Source organism: Rhinolophus hipposideros (genome assembly GCF_964194185.1).
Source record: "Rhinolophus hipposideros genome assembly, chromosome: 10".
NCBI lineage: Eukaryota > Metazoa > Chordata > Mammalia > Chiroptera > Rhinolophidae > Rhinolophus > Rhinolophus hipposideros.
This window is the reverse complement of record NC_138056.1, coordinates 14,115,315-14,136,153: the sequence shown is the minus strand read 5'-3', so window position 1 is coordinate 14,136,153 and position 20,839 is coordinate 14,115,315. Positions and strand designations below refer to the sequence as shown.

The window sequence follows — 20,839 nt, the reverse complement described above, 5'->3', positions numbered from 1 at the left end:
AGGCTCTGTGACCCACCAAAGCTGGGGTCCTAACCTTGACCAGCAGCCTGCATGTCCAGCAGTCCATGCTCTCAAAGAACTCACAGGCTTAGCCCTCTTAGGGAAGAGAAGGCCAGGAAGAAACCACAGCTGGGGCAGAAGGAAAGGCCCTGTCTTAGAATAAGAGGCCAGCTATGGATGTCTGGGTGCACGTTTCCTCTTCAGGGAATGCAGTTGAGGGATAAGTGAGAAGAGGGACAAATCTGGGAAAGTCGTGACGTGACAAAGGAGAAGCTCAGAAACAGAAGCCAAGAGGAAGGGTTCAGTTAACCATTAATAGCTGTTTGGGGCTGAAGCAGGGCTTGAGTCAATCTTTAGAGAGGAGACTCTCTAGGGATAGTGCTTGGAAGGGTCCCCTCAAGGTAACGGGACTGAGACCTGGATCCCAGCAGGAGATGGGGTGTTCTCAGCGTCCAGTGACAATACATTTGTATTACGTTTCATCCTCACAACAACCATGAGAGGGACCATTATTGTCCCTATTTCCCAGGTGAGAAAACCAAACCTTAGGACTGTTACATCATAACGCAAAGCCACACCACCTGACTCCAAACCTGTCAGGCTGGGGTGTCCCCCAGATCCCAGTTTCTTTCTAGGAGCCCACTGCCAACCCCCTTTCACCTTTCTATGCCAGCCTCCACGACCTTCCCCTTCCTGTCCGCCTTCTTAGTCGGCTGAGGAGGGCCAACTAGGCGCCCACCATTAGTTACCTGACACCCAGGTGCTAGGCCCACCCCAACTGGCAGAGCTCGCACGGGCACGTGGGGGGGGGGGTGTTGGGAGGGCTTTGCGGGAGGGGCAAGGGGAGAGAGGAGTCACTAAGATTTAGGGCAGGGCTGGGCCGGACCCAGGGGCCGCGACTTCAGTACCTCGGAGAGCGCTGCGGGGCGGGGCTCGCGGGCCCGGGGGCGGGGCGGGGGCGGGGCGCACGAGACCCCCAGCCAGGGCCCGGGGGCGGGGCGGGGGCGGGGCGCACGAGAACCCCAGCCAGGGCCCGGGGGCGGGGCGGGGGCGGGGCGCACGAGACCCCCAGCCAGGGCCCGGGGGCGGGGCGGGGGCGGGGCGCACGAGACCCCCAGCCAGGGCCCGGGGGCGGGGCGGGGGCGGGGCGCACGAGACCCCCAGCCAGGGCCCGGGGGCGCGCGCGCCAGTCCCGACAGCGGGGAGCGGCCGGAGCCGCGCGGCCCTGCGCAGGTGCGCCCGCCGCGCCCGCCCAGCAGGATCCCCGCGGCGGCGGCGCAGCTCTTGCTCCCACCTCCTTCCTCGGCCGCCTCCGCCGCCTCCGCCGCTGCCTCCGCGCCGCGCTCCGCCCGGATGGCCAGGGCTGTGCGGGAGAATGGCGGAGCGAGAGAGCGGCGGCCTGGGCGGGGGGGCCGCGTCCCCGCCTGCCGCCTCCCCGTTCCTGGGGCTGCACATAGCGTCGCCGCCCAATTTCAGGTGAGAATCCCGGCCGCGATGCCCCGCCCTGTAGCCGGGACCGATCTGCTCAGGCTCCCCTCTCCCCACAGCCTGCAACACCCCCCCCCCCACACACACACACCGCCCCCCAGACCCCGGGAAGGAGGGGACAGCCTGGATGGAGATGCAGTCTCTTCCCTGGACGGGGCCCCCAGAGCCTCCCTCAGCTTCAAGTCTAGACTGATAGCCTCTGCATATCCGTGGTGCGGTTCCCTCCGCCATTCCATGACCTAGGCTAGGAGACTCTGAGCTGCAATTGGAGGAGGCCACCTTCTCCCCCACCTGGAGGGCTGCAGTCTGGCTTGAGATCCCAAAGGAGGCAGGTAGGCTGGCTTTGCCTGTGCCCAGTCCGAAGGCTTCTGAATAGAAATGGGTCCCAGTTTCTTGGGGCAAACGGACAACCTTGGTGCAGGAAGGAGGGAGTCATGGGCGGTTCCTGACCAGAGGGGCCTAACTCCCAGACCTGGGTTTGGACAGTCCTGACCTTGTCAGGTGTGTGCAGGTGCCGGTGGTTCAGACTCAACCCAGAGATCCTAGACGTGGCTGTGGGACGGGGTGTCTGGTTTGGACACCCAGAAGTAACCAGGAACATTGGGGGGGGGTCCCTACAGGAGTAGTACCCAGGACCCTGATCTGAGCTTCCCTTCACCCCTCTCCCTGCCCTCCACCTGGTGTTAGGCAATTGGGAGGTGAATTTCAGAGAAGTGGACAGTAGGTGTTGTGGGGAAGGGTTGATGTCCCTTCCTCATAATCCTGGCCCCAGGTGGAAGGAAGAGGAGGTGTAACTGCTCCAGAGCCTTGGAAGAAGTAGGCCTAAACATACCCCATTGTTTCTCCATCTAATGAGCTGGCGCCTTCCCCTCTCCTGGGGACCCCACCTTAGCCAGGCCCCAGCTGGTCTCTGGCGCCAGCCCCTCTTCGGACCAAGAGGTCGCTGGCTCCCTGGTCCTCAGGTGGGCAGGGACCCTTGTGGGTCTCTAATGGCATCATCAGGATTAGAAACCTCCCCTGAGGCCCTGAGCTGAGCCCGAAGACCAGAAGGAGGGGGCCAGATGGAGGAGGCTTGAATGATGGGGCCTTTGTGGTTAGCGCCTCAGAGTAAGAAGGCTGAGGTCTGAGACTGACTCCTCTTGGCATGACACACTGCCTCTGTGCAAACACTGCCTTCCTACCAAGAGGACCCTCTGCAGTGGGAGAGCATTGAGCTTAGAAGGACCTGGGTTCAAATCCTAGCTCCACCACTTTGTAGCTGCATGACCTCGGCAGGGTTTTATATTCTCTGAGTGCCATATGTTAGGTGAGCTAATGAATATTGATTTCTTAATTTATATCACGTCGGTGCTTACCAAGTATCAGCCCACCCTCTATGCTAGCAGGCTTGGGTATAGCTCCTTACTGTTCAAAGCATTTGCCCAGTGCTGGCTCACTTAGCCCTCAGGACCACCCTGGGTGTGGGGATCGGTCTGCCCATTTTGTAGATGAAGACATTGAGATTCAGGGAGGCAGGTGGCTTGCCCAAGGACCAGAGGAAGTTAGAGCCTGAGGCTGGACTGGAACCCAGATCTGCGGTGTGTGTTCAGTCCATTCTACCTCCAGGCCCTGCCCCTGGCCCGGAGGACAGCTTTACCTCCCCTCACCTGCTTCCTGATCCCCAGGTGACAGTGCTCTCAGGTAGGCAGGCAGGTTAGCATGGGCGCTTTAATTAGAGGAGCTGTCAAGGTGGATACCAGCCAGTGAGTGTGTCCAATCCTGGCACAGGTGGGCAAGGGTGGCAGCACACCAAGGCTGAGGCATGGGCCAGCCCTCCGGGACATGGTGGCCTGGCTGTGAAGACAAGGCCCACTCGTGGGAATAATAAGAGCAGTGTCTCCAGCCCTACGTGGCCACCCCCGCTGCCCTTTCCCTTGTCCAGCCTCTCAGAGCCCTTGGCCCAGTTTGGTTTAACCCTGGGTAGTTACTGCTCTCTTGTGGCTCTTTGGTGGGGTCGTGGATCCCACTGGCCTGGGTTTGATTCCTGGCTTAGCCTTCTTAGCTGTGTGCCCCAAGACTGGGCCCTGAGCCTCTGTTTCTTCTCCATGATGCCAGCTTTGGCCGCTGTGCAGGACGGTCCTAAGACTTGGACGAGACAACACATGTTGAGTGTCCCAAGAGCTGTGAACTGCTGCCTTCATGCAGTTGTTGTTATTGTTGTTGTTGTTGTTGTTGTTACTGTTGTGTCACACATGCCCCTGCACCACTGTCAGCTTCCTGAAGGCATAAGTTTATGTCTAAACTTGGGTTTGCCCAATGCCCAGCACAGAGTAGGTGCTCAGTAATGCCTTATTGGTTTACTATTTAATTAAGCTTAAAATTGGGTACCACTCTCCTAGAGTACAGAGAATACAGTGCATTGCCAGAGAGCACAGAGGTACGCCCTGACACGTGGGAGCGGCTCACTTTCCCAGGCACCATTCTGAGCACTTTCTGTGCAAGAGTTCCTACCAGAACTATATAAACAGAGTATTATTCTTATTGTTAGCCCACTTAGCTGATGAAGAAATGAGGCATAAAGAGGTTAGATAAGGAGCAGAGCTGGATTGGAACCCAGGCAGTCTGATTTCAGAGAGTGCCCTGGAATATTGGGAGAGCAGTGGTGGAGGGGGTAAGCACTATGTGGACCTGGCAGGGTGGGGAACGTTTGTTTGTGGATAGTTGGTTTAAATAGTATGTGTCCTTCTTTGTTCTGATTATAGAAATGCCCCAACTAGTTACTAGTAGTTGCCTGTGGATATGGTATGGGGGAGGGGTTTTCACTTACTGTGCATACTTCTGTACTCTTATTTTCACAATAAGTATAGGTTACTTCTGTAACTGACAAGATAATTTTTAAATTTTAGTATTAAACTGATACATGTTCATTACAGGCATATCTCATTTTATTGCACTTCATAGGTGTTGCGTTTTTTACAAATTGAAGGTAAGACCCTCCACTAAGAAAAAGATTACAACCCACTGAAGGCTCAGATGATGGTTAGCATTTTCTAGCAATAAAGTATTTTTAAATTAAGGTATGTACATTGGTTTTTTTAGACCTAATGCTATTGCATACTTAATAGACTACAGTATAGTGTAAACATAACTTTTCTGTGGAAACCAAAAAAGTCGTGATGCGCTTTATTGCGCTGTTCACTTTATTGCAGTGGTCTGGAAACGACCCTGCAATATCTCCGAGGTCTGTCTATATACAGGAAAATCCAGAAGAGAATTTAGAAACTGATGCAAGGGAAGCACTGAGCTGAGTAGCTGGTAGGAAGGGGAGGGGCAGTAGGACAGTCCACGTGGGAGGGACAGAGGATGGATGCTCAGGGAAAGTGCCGTGAGCAGTCTGCCCTGGGTTCATGGGTCAAAGAGACAGTAGAAATCAGCTCATCCAAACCAACACTCTTCCCCCGGTACTTTGGAGGAAACAGAAAGACTAAGTAGCTTCCCCAAGAACAGACAGCAAGTTAGAGGCAGAGCTGGGACAGAACCCTGGCCTCGTGACTCCTTAGATGGTGGTGTTTTTACCCCACCACACTGCCTCAGGGATGAGAGAGAGGCCACCGAGAGGTGCAGGGACCTCCTCACTTATCTTTTCATAAGGGGGACACACTTGGCTGGTCCTTCGTTCACTCAACGAACATTTGCACTTTGCCAGGCTCACTCCACAAGCAGACATGGGCCTGGTCATCATGCAGGCACTGGTGTAGCCTCAGACAAACAGACAAGGCCTTTCTAGACAGGCTAGTAGGAGTGGGTGACCAAAATCTTGGTCCTTGGGGTCAGTGGGTCAGGCCTGGTGGATAAGTGAGTGTCACCCAAGAGGAGGAGGGGTGAAGAGGGAAGGGCAGTGTGGATGAAGGACCCCAAAAGAGAGAGAGGCAGCAGGGTGTCTGCCACCCAGTCTGGCACAAGTGTGGGCAGCAGGGTGTGCAGACCGTGAAGGCCGTGTTGGGACCCTGGCCTGTTCACCGACAAGCAGTGGGAGCAGCAAGGGTTTAGTCAGGGAATGACAACCTCTCATCAATGTCTTGGGGAGGTCACACTGGCTGCTAGGGAGAGTGTGGATGGGAGGCAGGGGGCCCGCTGGCCGTCCTGCCGGGGAGGAAGGACGGGGGAGGGTGTGAGGGAGATTTAGAGGGAGGACGGTTGGTGAGGGGTCTGGTGTAAGGAGTGGAGAAGAAGCAGGAGTCTGGGTGATGTTGGGCCCCTGGGGGGTTGTGGTGTCCAGTGGGGGCGGTTTGGCAGGCAGGGAGGTGAAATTGTTATTAGACCTGCTGAGTTTGAGGTTGGTGGTCATTGCGGGACCCAACTGGAGGATTCCAGCAGGTGGTTGGTTTGGGGTCTAGGGCTTATTGGAGAGGACAGGGCTGCGGCAAAAGATCCGGGGTGTCTCATCTTAGAGAGCGAGGGTCACTGAAGCCTCAGAGAGAACGTCACCACGCATGAGCCGGCAGAGTGAAGGCAGGTAGCCCGGGACCAGGCTGAGGAATGCCGGCCCCGTGACCTGTGTAGCCAGCATGGTGTGGTAGGCAGACAGGGGCGGGAAAGCTGTTGCTGCTGAAGGGGCTTCCCCACCCACAGCCCACGGCCTGGGCAGCACCCCCCAACCCGGCTCTTGGTGCATGTCCAGTGTGGGGACAGTGTTGACGTGCCTCACACAGCCAGACAAGGCCAAGGCAGGATTTCCACCCCAGTCCTTTGACGTCAGAGCCTTAAAGTTGATCTCTGGATTGTTGGAACTAGGCCAGTTATGGCGTGGGGCCCCACTGGATTCTACAAATTGGGTCACTGCCGCCATCCCCACTAGGGGTTCTTCCATTCCAGAATGCCATCTCTGTCCCTGCTCTCTGGCCCTACGCTTGCAGTCATTCAAAAACTCTCTGGTGCATCGACTACGGGCCTTCCCTCCTTCTGGCCCTGGAGCTGCCTGTGGTGCTGTCACAGAGCTTCCAGTGCCGCAGTCAGCCAGCACTTTAATAGGTACTTGTTTTGTGCCTGCGGCGTACAAGTTCTTGGGGTTTCTGCACAGAGTAGAGCAAGGCTGGGATGGTGCCAGGGCGAATATGACGGCTCCTGCCTTCAGGGAACAGCTCTGTGAGAGAGTGGGCAGCCCAGAACCAGGATGGGACCCGGTGCCAGGCTGGTATGACCTGGTGCAGAATGTCCGTCACGGAGAGCAGAGGAGAAAAGCTCTCCCCAGGTCCCACTGCATCTCACAACCGTGTCCGTATTTCTGTTTCTTCCTGTGTGTCATTCTTCACGTGAAACCGTAAGGTCATGCATTGTCTTTTTGCTCATTGTATTACCTGCCGTTTTCCACATTAATACACAGACTTTATAATATTTATCCAAAAGGCTGCATACTATTCCATCCACTGGATGGCCACAGTTTAAGCAGCCCCGTGGTACTGGGCTAGTTGGTTGTTTTCCACTGTTTGCTGGTATGAGGAATACACATCCTTGTATATAAAGGTTTTCCACGTGTGGGATTGTTTTCTCAGGGTAGTTTCCCAAAAGTCCGACCCCAGAGTTCTTGCTACACATGGGCACCAAGGAGTTTAAACAGATCAGACACATTATAACCCCAAGCAGGGGTTGTCCCTTGGATTGGATTCGGTTTTCCACTGGAAATGACCCTGGTGTGGATCTGGTTGGGTAGGGAATTCCAGACCAGAGGAACAAACCCAGCCTGACCCAGGCCCACCCAAATCTGGGGGTGGGGCGGAGAGAAGATTCCCAGGATGAGGCTGGCCTCACTCTCCCCCAACCCACTGTTTCAGCCAGCCCCGCCTTCCTCGAAACCTACATATCCCACCCCAAACTACCTTATATGTGGGGACATAGGAAGTTAGTTGAAAGGGGAACTGACAGAGATGTCCAAGGGGAAAATCTAGTGGGGACGCCAGTGGTTCATTCATTCAACATTTATTAAGTCCCTGTGAGGCACCGCACACTGTTGGCCAGGAGAGACGTCCCACCCTCATGGACCAACTGCCCAAGGAAAACCCACCAGTGTTCACAGAACCCAAAGGGAAAATTATAGGGACCTAGAAGTACCAGCACGAAGGGCTAAGCGGGCCAGTAGCAGGATTGTTTGGCCTGGTCAGGGCGGTCTGAGGAGGCTTTGTTAAGGAAGCCAGTGGGGCAGAAGCCTAGAGAGTTGGGGGGTGGGGAAACGGGGGCTCAGGTGGGGGGGGAGGGTGATGATATGAGGAAGAGGGGGCCCTGCTGAGCCTTCAGGCCACAGGGGAGAGTGTTGGCCCCTTTACCTCAGGGCCAGGGGAAGGCTTCTGAGCTGCGGAGGGGTGACAAGACCAGATTTGCTTTTCAAATGATTTTGATTGGTTGCCCAGTGGAGAATGGCCTGTGGGGGAGCCAGAGGGAAACGGGGAACCTGCAGATCCCCAGGCGTCCTAAGAACCCCCTGGGAGCCATCTCTGCTCCGTACTCCGAAGGCAGGGAGAGGCTGGACACTTGGACCACAGACGCCCCTGTCAGGAGAGGGGCACGTGGCCAGGACCCAAGGTCACTCAGCTGGCACCCTTACCTCACTCCAGGAGAGCCAGGTACAGGAAGAGAAGAATGGCCTCTGGACAGCCGAATGACTGGCTCAGATTTGGCCTTGCTCAGCTAAAGCCTTAGCACTTTGCCACTTAACCCTTACTCTGCATACACTTCTAACTCAGCCTACTACTGGCTTGAAACAGCAAATCAGAAGGGGGTAGGGCTGCTGTAGGTGTAAAGAGGATCACAGGGAGATATGACAGCACGTGGCAAGGGAAAAGGCTATGGAATAAAGATCGGAACACAAAAGGCATGTTTGTTTGTGTAGGAGAGCTCAGCCCAGGCAGGAGAGGTTGGGGAAAGCGTGGAGAATGGCATGTGCAGACTGCAGGGAAGAGCTTGCAGGCCAGCGGAAGGACTGCAGCCCGGGAGTAGGAGGAGAAAAGGTTAATGCAGGAAGAAGGGGCCTCGAATATAAAGATAGACTCCAAAGGTCAGGGCGGTCTCAAGAGACCAAACTCACAGCACAGAGTCACCAAATGTTAAAGCAGGTGAGACCTCGGGAGCATCTCCATAAAAGGGTGAGCAGGTCTGAATTGATAACAGTGGCGGCTCTGAAGGGAAACTGCTGAGGTGTCCAGATGTAGAGGCCAGAGCTGGAGACCTGCATGCGAGGCTGCTGTGATGCGGCTTTCGCTGGCCTCCTGCTGCTGAGGGCTCAAGTGTCCAGAGCATGGGCTGTGGGAAGGTGGATGTGGGATCAGGAGGGAACCTCGCTCCTTTCCTTCCTCTCTTCCCTTTCTCCCCACGGTTGCCTTCCTTGAGCCTGGAGGCACCAAGAGTCTGTTTAGCTTTTCCTCCAGGAAGGGTCTCCCAGGCCTTTGGCTGGGAGACCTGGCACATGTGGTTCCTGGAGCGGAGGGGAAGGGCAGGGCAGTGGGGAGGGGGGCAGCGCTGGGGGTGTGAGTTACCACGGCGACTCCTCCATTCTTGGTCGTGACCTCACAGCACTCTGCTCGTGGATCCTCACCAGCAGACGGTGAGCAGGTGTGGGTGGGTTTATACGTGGGGAAACCACAGACCTACCGCACCTGATGCCTGAGCCCTAGTGTCCCCTTCCGGAAAATGGGCAAAATACACCCTCTCCCAAGGCTGTAGTGAGGACTGAGGGAAATGCAGGGCATCAGGAAGGCTGGTGCCCAGGGTAGCCGCTCCTTACAAGTGAAGAGGTCGGAATTTGATCTCAGGCCTTCTGCTTCCAAGCCTGACATGGTGAGCATTCTACCATCCTGCTCTGCTTATGAGAAAAAAGTAAGATAAGGAACTCCCTTAACCCACCCCTGGAGCCGGGCATCAAGTGCCGGCTTTTGAGCCCCAGTGCAGTGCTCTTTCCACCACTGCCCAGGTGACCTCAGCTCCCTCACCTGTAAAGGACGATAGAGCTGTGCCTGCCCACCCCCAGACCTGCTGTCCCAGGAAGTGGGAATCTCCGGTAATGCCGAAGGTATGCAGATGAGCTGGGAAGCCCTCTGCCCAGTCCAAGCCAGACCCTGCAGGCCTGCGCTTACTTCGGTTTGAGAGGAGTGGGGTGGAGGCTAAGGATATCACTTGACAAACATCTAACAGGCAGGGACTGGGTACCCAGTGTATGCAACATTACCTTGCCAGCTCTGCCCTTGAGGAGCTTGCAGTCCAGACCAGAGCTGGGAGGGAGGGGGCCTGTATTCATCAACTGCTGGGTACAGGGTGGAGAATGTGAGCTTCATCCACCTTTGGAACAGGCTCCAGGGTGTCTGCCGGACGCTTGGTCCTGTCTGCTTCCCCACGCCACCACCTTGCATCCACACACATGGTGACACCAACCACAAGCAAGAGGATGATGAGCCAGTGAATGTGGCCAGGAGAGCTGTGTGTGTGTGTGTGTGTGTGTGTGTGTGTGTGTGTGTGTGTGTGGAGCAGGCACCAAGGGGCCTTTCTGTAGGAGCGAGATTAATGAGCCTTCTTCTAGCAGCACAGGTTGAGAGCCTGCCACGTGCTCCATCCAAGCACTGGGTTAGACTCTGGAGGCAGGTGTGGGAGGCGCAGGCGACCAGACATGGAGCTGGAGACCTTGGATGCCAGGCCAAGGAGTTGGCCGCCAGCAAGGAACCCTGAGTAGGGGGCAGAAATGGGGTGTTTGGGCAGCTTTGCCTGATAGTGGTACATGGGGTGGAGTGATGCCGGCATGGGGAGACTGAGGCAGGCCCGTGGGAGGTCTGGGACTGCAGAGGCAGGAGCTGGACCAGGGCTGGGCAGTGAGGAAGAGAAGCACAGGGTTCATGGGCAGAGTGAGAGCGTCTGAGGGCAGCTCCGGGTCAGATGCCCCCGAGTCCTGCAGCTCCCCAGTGTCGGCTGAGCCCCAGGGGTGCCTTCTCTGTGACTGTTCAGGCAGCTGGTGTGTATTAACCATTTTCTTAGTGCCAGCCACTCAGCGCTCATCCCGGGGCCAGAGATGCCACCCTGTGCCAGTCAGACTGCGCAGGGCAGCTCTGGCTTCTGGGCTGGGTTGTCCTCCCCAGCCTACGGCCACTTGCACACCACACCTTCCACGAGCCCTGGGAACCTACCACCCTCAGGCTGCAGGTCAGAAGAGGCCTTAAAGAGCACCTTGTCTGTCCAGCCCCCTTGCCCTGGTCAGAATCCCTCTCTACCATTCCCTCCATTGGCCTTCCAGCTTCTGTTTATGTAACTCTGCAGTAACAGGAAGCCCATTGCCTCGCAGGCTGCCCTTCCAGCCCTGTTAGGAGGGGTCCACACATGGTCTGCCCTTCCCCTGGCTGTGGAGCCGCCAATGCCCACAGACACGTCCTGAGTGCTGAAGGACCGAGCCCTGGGGAGTGGGCAGGGTTCTGTCCTGCACCAGGAGGGCAACAGGCAGCCCTGTGTGGGTGCTACCTGGGCTCACAGAAGCCTCCCAGATGAGGTATAGGGGCTGAGTGGGTAGCTGTGCCGATGAGCCATCCATTCATAGAGAATTTTGAAGCCTTCCCCTCCCCCCCCTCTGGTCATCAGGCACCTTGAGTGTGGCGCTGGCCCTTTAAAGCAGATCAGGGGCTGGCTTTTGGGGGGAAACAGCCCAGATTTCTGCCATCTGCTTACAAGCCTGGGCAGGGAGGGGGGCCACCCCAGCCCCCGCCAGGGCATTGCAAGGGCAGGTGGAGCCGGTGGCATTGATCGCAGTAACCTGATCCCGTGGGGGAGGCAGCAACGACACGGCAGCCAGCAGGGCCAGGCTGGGGCAGGAAGCTGCCTGCAGCTGAGGGCTGGGCTGCGAAGGGCTGGGGCCCAGGTCGGCAGCCGCTGTCTCCTCTCCCGGCCCATCTATTTTTAATGAGCTCCCCAGGCTTCTGCAGCGGACAGGAGGACAGGATGCAGAAAGGCAGGCCCAGGCAGTGGAGGCCCAAGGCCCCAGCCCTGCCCTGAGCTCTGGCCCCCCCACCCTTCTGGGCATGAGAGGGCAGTCCTGGGGCCCCGCAGCCCCCTGGCCGGGCAGGGCTCTCCATGAAGCTGGTGCTGAAGATGGATTCGAGCCCAGACAATGACAGCTGGTTGGAAGATCAGTGGGAGCTCTGGTAGGGGTGCGGGGGGCCGGTGGGGAGGGGGGAAGCTTGGGGGCAGCTCCATTGAGTTCTGGGTCTCTGGTCTGACTGAAGTGAGAGGCAGAGGGTATGGCCTGGGCCTCCTAGGCTCCCCTGGGGGCTGGGCCACCACCCCTCCTGGGTGACCTTGGGTTGTGGGTCTCTCTTGTTATGAGCCTTAATCTCCTAATCTCATTTGGAAAAATGCTCAGAATTCTCCCCAAGTTCCCCAACAGAATTCTCCCAAATGTCCCCCACACACCGAAGCAGGTGGAGCCTTGGGCTGGGTGTGAGCAGGTGCAGGAGGCAGGCAGGCAGGGCAGTGGGGTGGGGGCACAGGGCTGGCCTAGGGGGAGAGGGCCCTGTTAGTGTTCTGGTGCTAAAGTGCCCTGGCCTGCCTCCAGGTCAGGGCACCTCCAGTCCCCAACCCGAGGTCTTCATTGACCCCCATCTGTGCACCCTCCTGTTCGGGGTCCGTATGCTGGGCAAGGCAATTTTGTGGTTGAAGAGATGAGACCAAGAACAGAGAATGGGGCCTAGTCTCTCCTGGAACAGGCTGAAACTAGCCATACTGATACCAGATGTCCCTTCATTGCTCCACAGCTCTAGCAGCATGGATCCTCTGGGGCTGGGGAGGGGCCTGGGCCAGCGCCTTGGGTTTTCTTGCTGCATGGATTGCACAGGGAGCCCACCCACCCACCCCCTGACCCGACTCCAGGCATCCCACCAAGTCTCTTCTCAGCTCCGCATTCTGCATGGGTGAACAGGCCTTGGCACCTGCCTTGACCCTGGGAGGCATTTCTCTGGCAGAGCTGAGGCTTTGACCAGCTGGGCCTTCTAGGCACTGCCTCTTGTTTGGCAACAGGATGAACAACTCCCAGCCGGGAGGAGCAGGAGTAACCTGGAGCCTCTCCTTTGATGGCCACTCCAGGAAGACTGCCTTTCGGCATGAGCCCAAAACTTTCCCTGCCTCTTAGTCACCCCAAGTCCCATCCTTTGGGGGCTGCGATCTGCCTTCGAAGGGCTGCCCGTTGGGAGACATACTAGGGAGACATCAGTGGGCTGAGCAGTCCCCGTGTTGTAACTTCGGCTTCCTATCCCCACCAGGCTCACCCATGACATCAGTCTGGAGGAATTTGAGGATGAAGACCTTTCAGAGATCACTGATGAGTGTGGCATCAGCCTGCAGTGCAAAGACACCCTGTCCTTACGGGTAAGGTTGAGCGCCCAGGAACCCCTGAGTGGGGCGACAGGATGAGTAGGGACAGGATTGAGGACATCCCCAAATCTACAAAAGTACTTTCAGGGCCTGAACTGTACTCTCATTAAATGAAATAACGTACAGGAAGCATTCAGTACAGTGCTTGGCATATTTTGGGTGCTCAGTCAGAATTTTCTTTTTTTCTTTTTTTTTTTTTTTTTTGCCAGGAGGCAGCTCCTTCAACTTCCCACAAGAAGGGAGAGGGGAGGAGGGCTTAAGATCTAGGGCCTGAGTTAAAGGAAGGCTCAGGACGACCCTAAATCCTTTGGGAGTGTCCTTGGCAGAGGGCCCGAGGCAGAGCAGGGTGGAGTCTGGTGACATCTGCAGTGCTTTGGGGCAGGAAAAAAGAGACAAGACACTCCCTTGGCTGCCATTGCACCAAACCACACCGCAGGGCCTTGCAGACTCTCTCTGGCCCACAGTCTCAAAGGCCCCTTTGGAGGGTTAACCCAGCATTGCTGCTGCTTTTGACCCCATGGCTTTGTCATAGGACAGATGACTATCTCCTGTCCCTAAAGTTCTGAATCCTGCCAGGAAGTCCTCAGTATCTGGGGAGCCTGGGTCAGATGGAGATCCTCTGTGTCTTTTCAGAACAGGAAGAGGGGCCAGTAGTCAGGAAATGGACAGCAAAGCACGGGGCTAGGTGGCGGAGCCGAGTTTGTTTCAGCCCGCAGGAGAGTGGGTGGCCAAAGTGGACGTGGTGTTAAGAGAGTAGTTAGCAGAGAAGACCTGCAGTGTGAGTTGGGGTGGGCTACCTGTCTCTGCGGTGACCTCCTGTTGCCCTCAGAGATTCTGTAAGTTCTGCCAAGCAAGGTGAAACCAAGGGAGGAAGATAACCTTCCAGTACCTTGTGCCCTAACCCTCCATCCTCTGGCCAGGCCAGGATGGGTTGAAGCAGAGCTCACTCATTTTGGACCTGGGGAATGGTCACCGGGCCCTGACATAACTTCTCTAAGGTCATACACCTGTTTCTCCTCCCCCACCGCCCTCTCCCTCAACATGCACAGGCAGAGCCTTGGCGAGGGTGGTCCTTCAGCCAGCCAGGGCCCCGAGGCAGTACTAGCTAAGGATGTACGCTGTGGGGCCTTAGACAAGCTCCGGGGGGCTTTCACACACTCTTTCCAGTGAGTCCTCACCTCTCTGGGAAGCTGGGAGGGAACTGGAGGGTCAGGGGATCTGTCCAAGGTGCCAGGGAGTTAGTGGCAGATGTGGAACTAGAATGGGGCTCTTACCTATCAAGGGTAGGCTGGACTGAGGGAAACCCTCAGCTTGGAGGGGGCTGGCCTGTAGACAGGAGAGTGTGGGAGACGCCACTGCCCGTTCCGGGGCCCTCCATCTCCCCCTCCCCGAAGCATCACTCTTTCGGCCGCGCTCAGGGCCTCCTGTCCGCACTGCGGCCCTCCCGCGATCCCCCGCCTGGCTGACTGTATTCCCATTTTTCCTCACTACCCCCTTCAAATATTAACACCACCACCCCAATGCCGTGTGGGGCCAGAACACCTTGGCGACCCTGCGTCCCCATGGCAACAGCGGTGACCTCACTCTGGGCTCGGCTTACAACGCCGGTGAGGTCACCGGCCGTTGCCAAGGGAACGGGAGGGTGCAGAATCAGGAAGAGGGGGGAGCAGTGGGAGGGGAGAGGTGTGGACTCTCAAAAGCGCCAGCAGGAGTGGGAATGCGGAGGCCTCGCACACCCTCGCGGGGAGCGGGAGGGCGCGGCCCCCTCTTGCCTGGCCCCGGCCCCTCTTATTCTCTCCCCTCTTTGCGGCCGCGGAATGGACTCGCCCGGGAGGGGGCGGGGCGGGGCGGCCTCGGTCCCGCCCAGGCCCCGCCCCCTGACGCCCCTCCGTCCGCGCCGCGCAGCCCCCACGCGCCGGGCTGCTGTCAGCGGGAGGTGGCGGCGGCGCGGGGAGCAGGCTGCAGGCGGAGATGCTGCAGATGGACCTGATCGACGCGACGGGGGACACTCCCGGCGCCGAGGACGACGAGGAGGAGGACGAGGAGGAGCGCGCGGCGCGGCGGCCGGGAGCGGGACGGCCGGAGGCCGAGCCCCGCCAGGAGCCGGCGCCCCGCGGCCAGGGCCAGGGCCAGGGCCAGGGCCAGGGCCAGGGCGGCGGGGACACGTACCGGCCCAAGCGGCCCACCACGCTCAATCTCTTCCCGCAGGTGCCGCGGTCTCAGGTGAGGCGCGAGCGGTGTGGGGCGGGGCGGAGGGGGCGGGGCCCTGGGTGGGGGCCCCGGGAGGTGTGAGCCGCGCACTGGCCCGGCCCGCGGGTGGGGGCGCGAGGGGGGGCTGCCGGGGCGGGACGGGCCTGCCCGGCGTCCTGGTGACACGTGCCGAGGCTTCCCTAGGGGAGCGCCCTGGGGAGGGGGTCGCAGACAGGTAGGATCTGTCCTAAGGGCCAGGGGCCTTGAGGAAAGGAAGACTGAAGGAGCTGACAGGCAGAGGGGAAGGACCCCGGGAAGGAGAGAACCGAGGCCTTAAAACAAGGCTTTGAGGGGTTGCAAAGGTGTGGCGCTCGGGACCTCAGGCTGCGGCAGGATTCCCCCTTTAGGGCATGGGGTTCCGCGTGAAGGTGCGGCAGACGCAGGACCTGGAGAAGAGGGCATCTTAAGTGGTCGGTGTGGTGAGACGTCATGGGAAATTGTGAAGAGTTGGGGATGGGGGCTCAGAGGCAGCAGCCAGTTTGAAATGTGGGCAGCTGGGAATTCCCAGAAGGAAGGGAAGAGAAATGGAGGTGGAGCTGTTTGTCTGAGTTGGGGGCCTAGGGCCCCTGGGCTGGGTGGCGGGATGCCAAGGAGGGTTGAATAGGATGGGGGAGAGTGGCTGTGGCCCTTTGTCTTCCAGGCCCAGTCAAGGGAGATGCAGAGGGAGGTGGGGCTGCCGGTGGAGGGTGCAGAGGCTGCAGGGAGAGGATGAGTCCCTTTCCCAGGATCCTCTGGGGTGGATTTTGGCAGCCAGACTCATGAATGTGAGGACCTGTGAGGGTGTTCCCCCGAGAGGGGACCTAACTTGTGTGTAGGGAGCCTTGTATGCAGGCATTTCGGAGAGGGTTCTGGGGCCGCTGAGACTGTGGCATGGGCAGTCCAGGAGATCCAGGAAGAAGGGGTGCTGCCCCCTGTATCTGTCATTCCTCAGTTATGTGCTCCTGGTGGGGGCGGGTGAGGGAACCATGTTACGGAATCGTCACTTGGATGATTCATCCCAGCCCCTAGGCTAGCTGCTGGGAAGACCCTTCCTCCTGCTTTTTTCAGACTCTGCTAGAGTGTCCCTGCCCCTTCCCTAGGCCATAGCTTCCTCAGCTCCAGGGCATTTGATCTGGAAGTGAGCATCTTCATGTAAACTCTCGGTGTCTGGGACTGGGGCTCTGGCTCTGTCCCCAGATGGCTCCTGCTTCTCCCCCCACCTCCTCCGTCACTTACCACACACACTTTGGCCATCACCACCTTTGTGGAGGCTGATAAAAGCATGAGAGTTGGCCAGCTTTCCTGAGCCAGGAGAGAGGGCCGGCTAGAGCCAATAGGCCTGGCTGGGGGGATTGGGACTTGCCACCCTTCCCGCCTGCTCCAGGAAGGTTGGGGGTGAGGCCCTAGACAAATGGTGGGGGTGGGAGTGCAGCAAATGGCCTAGGGATGGCCTGATGGGGGCAGGGCCAGGGCCTCCCTGTGCCGGGCACTGTTGACCGCTTCCGTCACAAGGGCCTTTTGTTCTCTGCACAGGACACACTGAATAATAATTCTCTGGGCAAGAAGCACAGTTGGCAGGATCGGGTGTCTCGATCATCCTCGCCCCTGAAGACAGGTAAGTCAGGACCCTCTCCCTTACCTGGACTCCCACCTGGCCCGACCCAGTCCCCAGTGCAGAGAGCAAACCCAGCAGCCTCCAGCTGTCGAGTAGAGGTCGACTGCCTGTCCTGCATCTTTGAGCAGGCCCAGCTGAGGTCGGGCATGGTCAGAGGGCTGGCCCCAGAGCTTCCCATGGCCTGTTGCTAAGTGGTCATGCTGAGTAGAGGGAACAGGTAGCTAGGGTGTCAAGGGTGAGGGCACCTGCCTTCAGCACTGACCTGCCTGTTCTCCAGGGGAGCAGACACCTCCGCATGAACACATCTGCCTAAGCGATGAGCTGCCCCCCCAGAGCAGCCCCGCACCCACCAAGGACCGAGGCACTTCCACCGACAGCCCTTGCCGCCGCAGCGCAGCCACCCAGATGGCGCCTCCCAATGGCCCTCCTGCCGCCCCACCTGGTGGCCGGGGCCACTCGCATCGAGACCGCATCCATTACCAGGCAGACGTGCGACTAGAGGCCACCGAGGAGATATACCTGACCCCCGTGCAGAGGCCCCCAGACGCTGCAGAGCTCACCTCCGCCTTTTTACCGCCAGCTGAGAGCCGGATGTCAGTCAGCTCCGATCCGGACCCTGCCACCTACCCCTCCACTGCAGGGCGGCCACACCCCTCCATCAGTGAGGAAGACGAGGGCTTCGACTGCTTGTCATCCCCAGAGCGGCTTGAGCCACCAGGTGGAGGGTGGCGGGGCAGCCTGGGGGAGCCGCCGCCGCCTCCGCGGGCCTCGCTGAGCTCGGACACCAGCGCGCTGTCCTACGACTCGGTCAAGTACACGCTGGTGGTGGATGAGCACGCACAGCTGGAGCTGGTGAGCCTGCGGCCGTGTTTCGGAGACTACAGCGACGAGAGCGACTCGGCCACTGTGTATGACAACTGCGCCTCCGCCTCCTCGCCCTATGAGTCGGCCATCGGGGAGGAGTATGAGGAGGCCCCCCGGCCGCGGCCTTCCGCCTGCCTCTCCGAGGACTCTACACCCGACCAACCCGATGTCCACTTCTCCAAGAAGTTCCTGAACGTCTTCATGAGTGGCCACTCTCGCTCCTCCAGTGAGTCCACAGCGGGGAGCGTGGGGGTCCTGGGAGGGAGAGCCGGCATGAGGGTGTCCCTGGGAGGTGGCCTCAGGCCCATCTGGTTCAAGGCCTAAGACCTCAGGGCCCTCTTCTGCTCCACGAACCTCGAGCAGCACTGGGACCACCTCCTCCAGCCTGCCCCCCTCACCACAGGTGCAGAATCCTTCGGGCTGTTCTCCTGTGTCATCAATGGGGAGGAGCAGGAGCAGACCCACCGGGCCATATTCAGGTAAGAGCACCTGAGTTGGGCTGGCCCGGCAGCAGCTGGGGCCTCCCCTCCCTGCCGCTGCCATCACCTCATAGCCTAGGCCCCACCACTGGCATTCATTCATTCATCCTCTCAGCCCCAGGGGGACATGTCCACCCTCAAAGAACTCAGTATGTGACAGAGTGGACGGTTTGGGTGCAGTGTGCTGCTGATGTGGTCAGGGCCAGCGCCCAGGAGGGTGCCCAGAAAGACGATGCCTGACCCTACACAACACCCACCCTCCCCTCCTCCCTTGGCCTGAGTTCTTCCATAGTGGACGCATGTCTGGTAGACTGTGGTCGCCCCCAGGAGCTAGTAGTGACAGGCTTACGGGATGCTTTACACGTTTACTGAACTAACGATGTCAGTAACGCTCCTGACCCCAGAATAGGTTGGGGAGAAGACGGGTGGCCTGGCTGGAGAGGCCCTGATGGGGAAACCCTCACGTGCCCTCTCGGGATAGGTTTGTGCCTCGACATGAAGATGAACTTGAGCTGGAAGTGGATGACCCTCTCCTGGTGGAGCTGCAGGCCGAGGACTATTGGTATGAGGCCTACAACATGCGCACGGGAGCCCGGGGCATCTTCCCTGCCTACTACGCCATCGAGGTCACCAAGGAGCCTGAACAGATGGCAGGTAGTGTTCCTTTCCCCCTGCCTGCTGCCACCCGGACCCCACATCTTCCCTGCCCCGACTTGTTGCCGGGTAAACCATGCTCCAGATCCCAACCACCCAGGGAGGGAGCCAAGCAGAGGTGACTTTGGTCAATTTCACAATCGATCCAAGTCAGGCCCGGCCTAGGTGGGACGTGGGTGGATGGTGGCACCCCGTTGGCTCTGCCACGCCTCGCTTCATTCTTGCTTCCAGGCCTGACCAGAAACAGCGACTGGGTGGATCAGTTCCGGGTGAAGTTCCTGGGCTCGGTCCAGGTTCCCTACCACAAGGGCAATGATGTCCTCTGTGCTGCTATGCAGAAGGTACCCGCTGCCTGGGTCCCGGGTGGGTGCCCGACCCTCGTCCTCCCCTGGGGAGGGGCGCAGCAGTACCTGATCTCCCTGTCCCACCTACAGATCGCCACCACCCGCCGGCTCACCGTGCACTTTAACCCGCCCTCCAGCTGCGTCCTGGAGATCAGCGTCAGAGGGGTGAAGATAGGCGTCAAGGCCGATGACTCCCAGGAGGCCAAGGTGACCGCCCTGCCCCCCGGCCCTGGCTGTCCCACATTTCCCTCGTGTCCCCTGCAGGCCGGTGACCACCCTCTTCTCCTTCCTGTAGGGGAATAAATGTAGCCACTTTTTCCAGTTAAAAAACGTCTCTTTCTGTGGATACCATCCAAAGAACAACAAGTAAGTGGGGTGGGGCATAGATCAAGGTGTGGGCTGGGGGTCTGGAGCCATCATAGTGGGGCATGGGACTGCGAGTGCGTCTGGAGGGCCTGAGCCCCGTCCTACCCACAGACTGCCCTCCCGCAGGTACTTTGGGTTCATCACCAAGCACCCCGCCGACCACCGGTTTGCCTGCCACGTCTTTGTGTCTGAAGAATCCACGAAAGCCCTGGCAGAGTCCGTGGGGTATGTATGCATGTGTCCCGCCAAGCGCCAGGCCCGCCAGCCAGCCCCAGTCCCAGGTCCTCGAGCGCATTCCCTGTGCTCAGCATCATCCTGCAGTGCTCCCCGAGCTCTGCACACCGCCGCCACGTCACAGTGCAGCGGCCCGGACAGAGTCTGGGGGGCCCTGAGGAGGAGCTTCTCAGCTTTCAGCTGCTGGGCCCTTTCTTCAATTGCAGTCTTACTCAGGAAACACAACTTGTAGAGAATGGAGCTGAGCAGCTGCAGCGGGGGGAAGTGGAGGCCCACTCGGGGACCCTGAGGCTCTAGTTGGAAAACCTGGGTCGGGCTCCCATTTCTCCCGTCAGCGTGTGTGTCTGCCTGCCTCCTAGGAGAGCATTTCAGCAGTTCTACAAGCAGTTTGTGGAGTACACCTGCCCCACAGAAGACATCTACCTGGAGTAGCAGCGCTGCCCCGCACTCTGCATCCCCAGGCCCTCAGGCCAGTGCCAGGACAGCTGGCTGATGACAGGACATGGCACTGATTGGGGAGGGGCACCCGCCATCACCAGAGGATGGCGATGTGGGGGCCGTTGCTCGAGGGTGGGGGAGGGTGGGTTATGGGGAGAGGCAGATGCAGTTTATTGTAATATAAGGGGTTAGATTCATCTATGGAGGAGAGTGGGCTGCCGGGGGATTGGGCGGGCGTGGGGCTGGTGGGTGTCAGTCCTCTGGCCAGGAAGGATGCCCATCCCAGGAGCAGAGGGTTCTGACCCATGCTGGGCCGCACTTCCCCGGCAAGGTCTCTGGCTCTCTGCCCATTGGCTCCTGCCTTCATGAAGCCCATGCCACCTGCAGGTGCCACCCAGTCCCCAGCTCCCAGCCCCAGCTGAAGCCCCTGAGCTCAGGCTGAGCCTAGCCACCTCCCAAGGACTTTCCAGTAAGGAAACGGCAGCAGGTGGAGGTGCAGCCCCTATTCCCAGTTCTGTCACTTGTGTGGCCTCTGGATGGCTCCACCACCAACCTCACAGGCACGGCTGCCTCCTGGCAGGCGGGCCTCGCAGGAAGGAGAGAGCTGCAGCAGGGCCCCGCCCCGGCAGGAAAAGGAGGCTTCCCGACTGGCCTGGGGCTAGCAGGCCTCTTGGCTGCTTGGCTGTAGCCCATCCTGGTCCTGTCACCCTAGCCACAACTATTAAAGTGCCATTTCCTGTCTGGACTGAAGTGGGTGT

At 58.9% G+C, this 20,839-nt stretch overlaps 1 protein-coding gene across 3 annotated transcripts; it reads left to right on the top strand.

The window, feature by feature from the left end:
• The first annotated feature begins 1,224 nt into the window (after positions 1-1,224).
• Positions 1,225-20,831, top strand: MAPK8IP1 (mitogen-activated protein kinase 8 interacting protein 1). 3 transcript variants are annotated; one of them, XM_081061718.1, is made up of 12 exons: positions 1,251-1,476; positions 12,747-12,852; positions 14,764-15,081; positions 16,621-16,702; positions 16,980-17,792; positions 17,970-18,045; positions 18,527-18,699; positions 18,931-19,040; positions 19,134-19,250; positions 19,339-19,409; positions 19,536-19,634; positions 20,003-20,831. In XM_081061718.1, exons 1-12 carry the CDS (start codon positions 1,376-1,378, stop codon positions 20,073-20,075), a joined length of 2,139 nt encoding a protein of 712 aa, XP_080917844.1. In that variant the 5' UTR covers positions 1,251-1,375; the 3' UTR covers positions 20,076-20,831. The 3 variants fall into 3 exon arrangements, with proteins under 3 accessions (XP_080917846.1, XP_080917844.1, XP_080917845.1); XM_081061719.1 differs by lacking the exon at positions 1,251-1,476 and adding an exon at positions 11,427-11,633; XM_081061720.1 differs by having other exon boundaries at positions 1,225-1,476; positions 18,931-19,250.
• The last annotated feature ends 8 nt before the right edge of the window (positions 20,832-20,839 follow it).

Bases quoted from the DNA above. Each gene is read 5' to 3' on its own strand.
- MAPK8IP1 (XM_081061720.1), top strand. From the start codon at position 1,376: ATGGCGGAGCGAGAGAGCGGCGGCCTGGGCGGGGGGGCCGCGTCCCCG. The intron at 18,046-18,526 runs GTAAGAGCACCT...CTCTCGGGATAG, and splicing joins ACCCACCGGGCCATATTCAG to GTTTGTGCCTCGACATGAAG. The intron at 19,410-19,535 runs GTAAGTGGGGTG...GCCCTCCCGCAG, and splicing joins TACCATCCAAAGAACAACAA to GTACTTTGGGTTCATCACCA.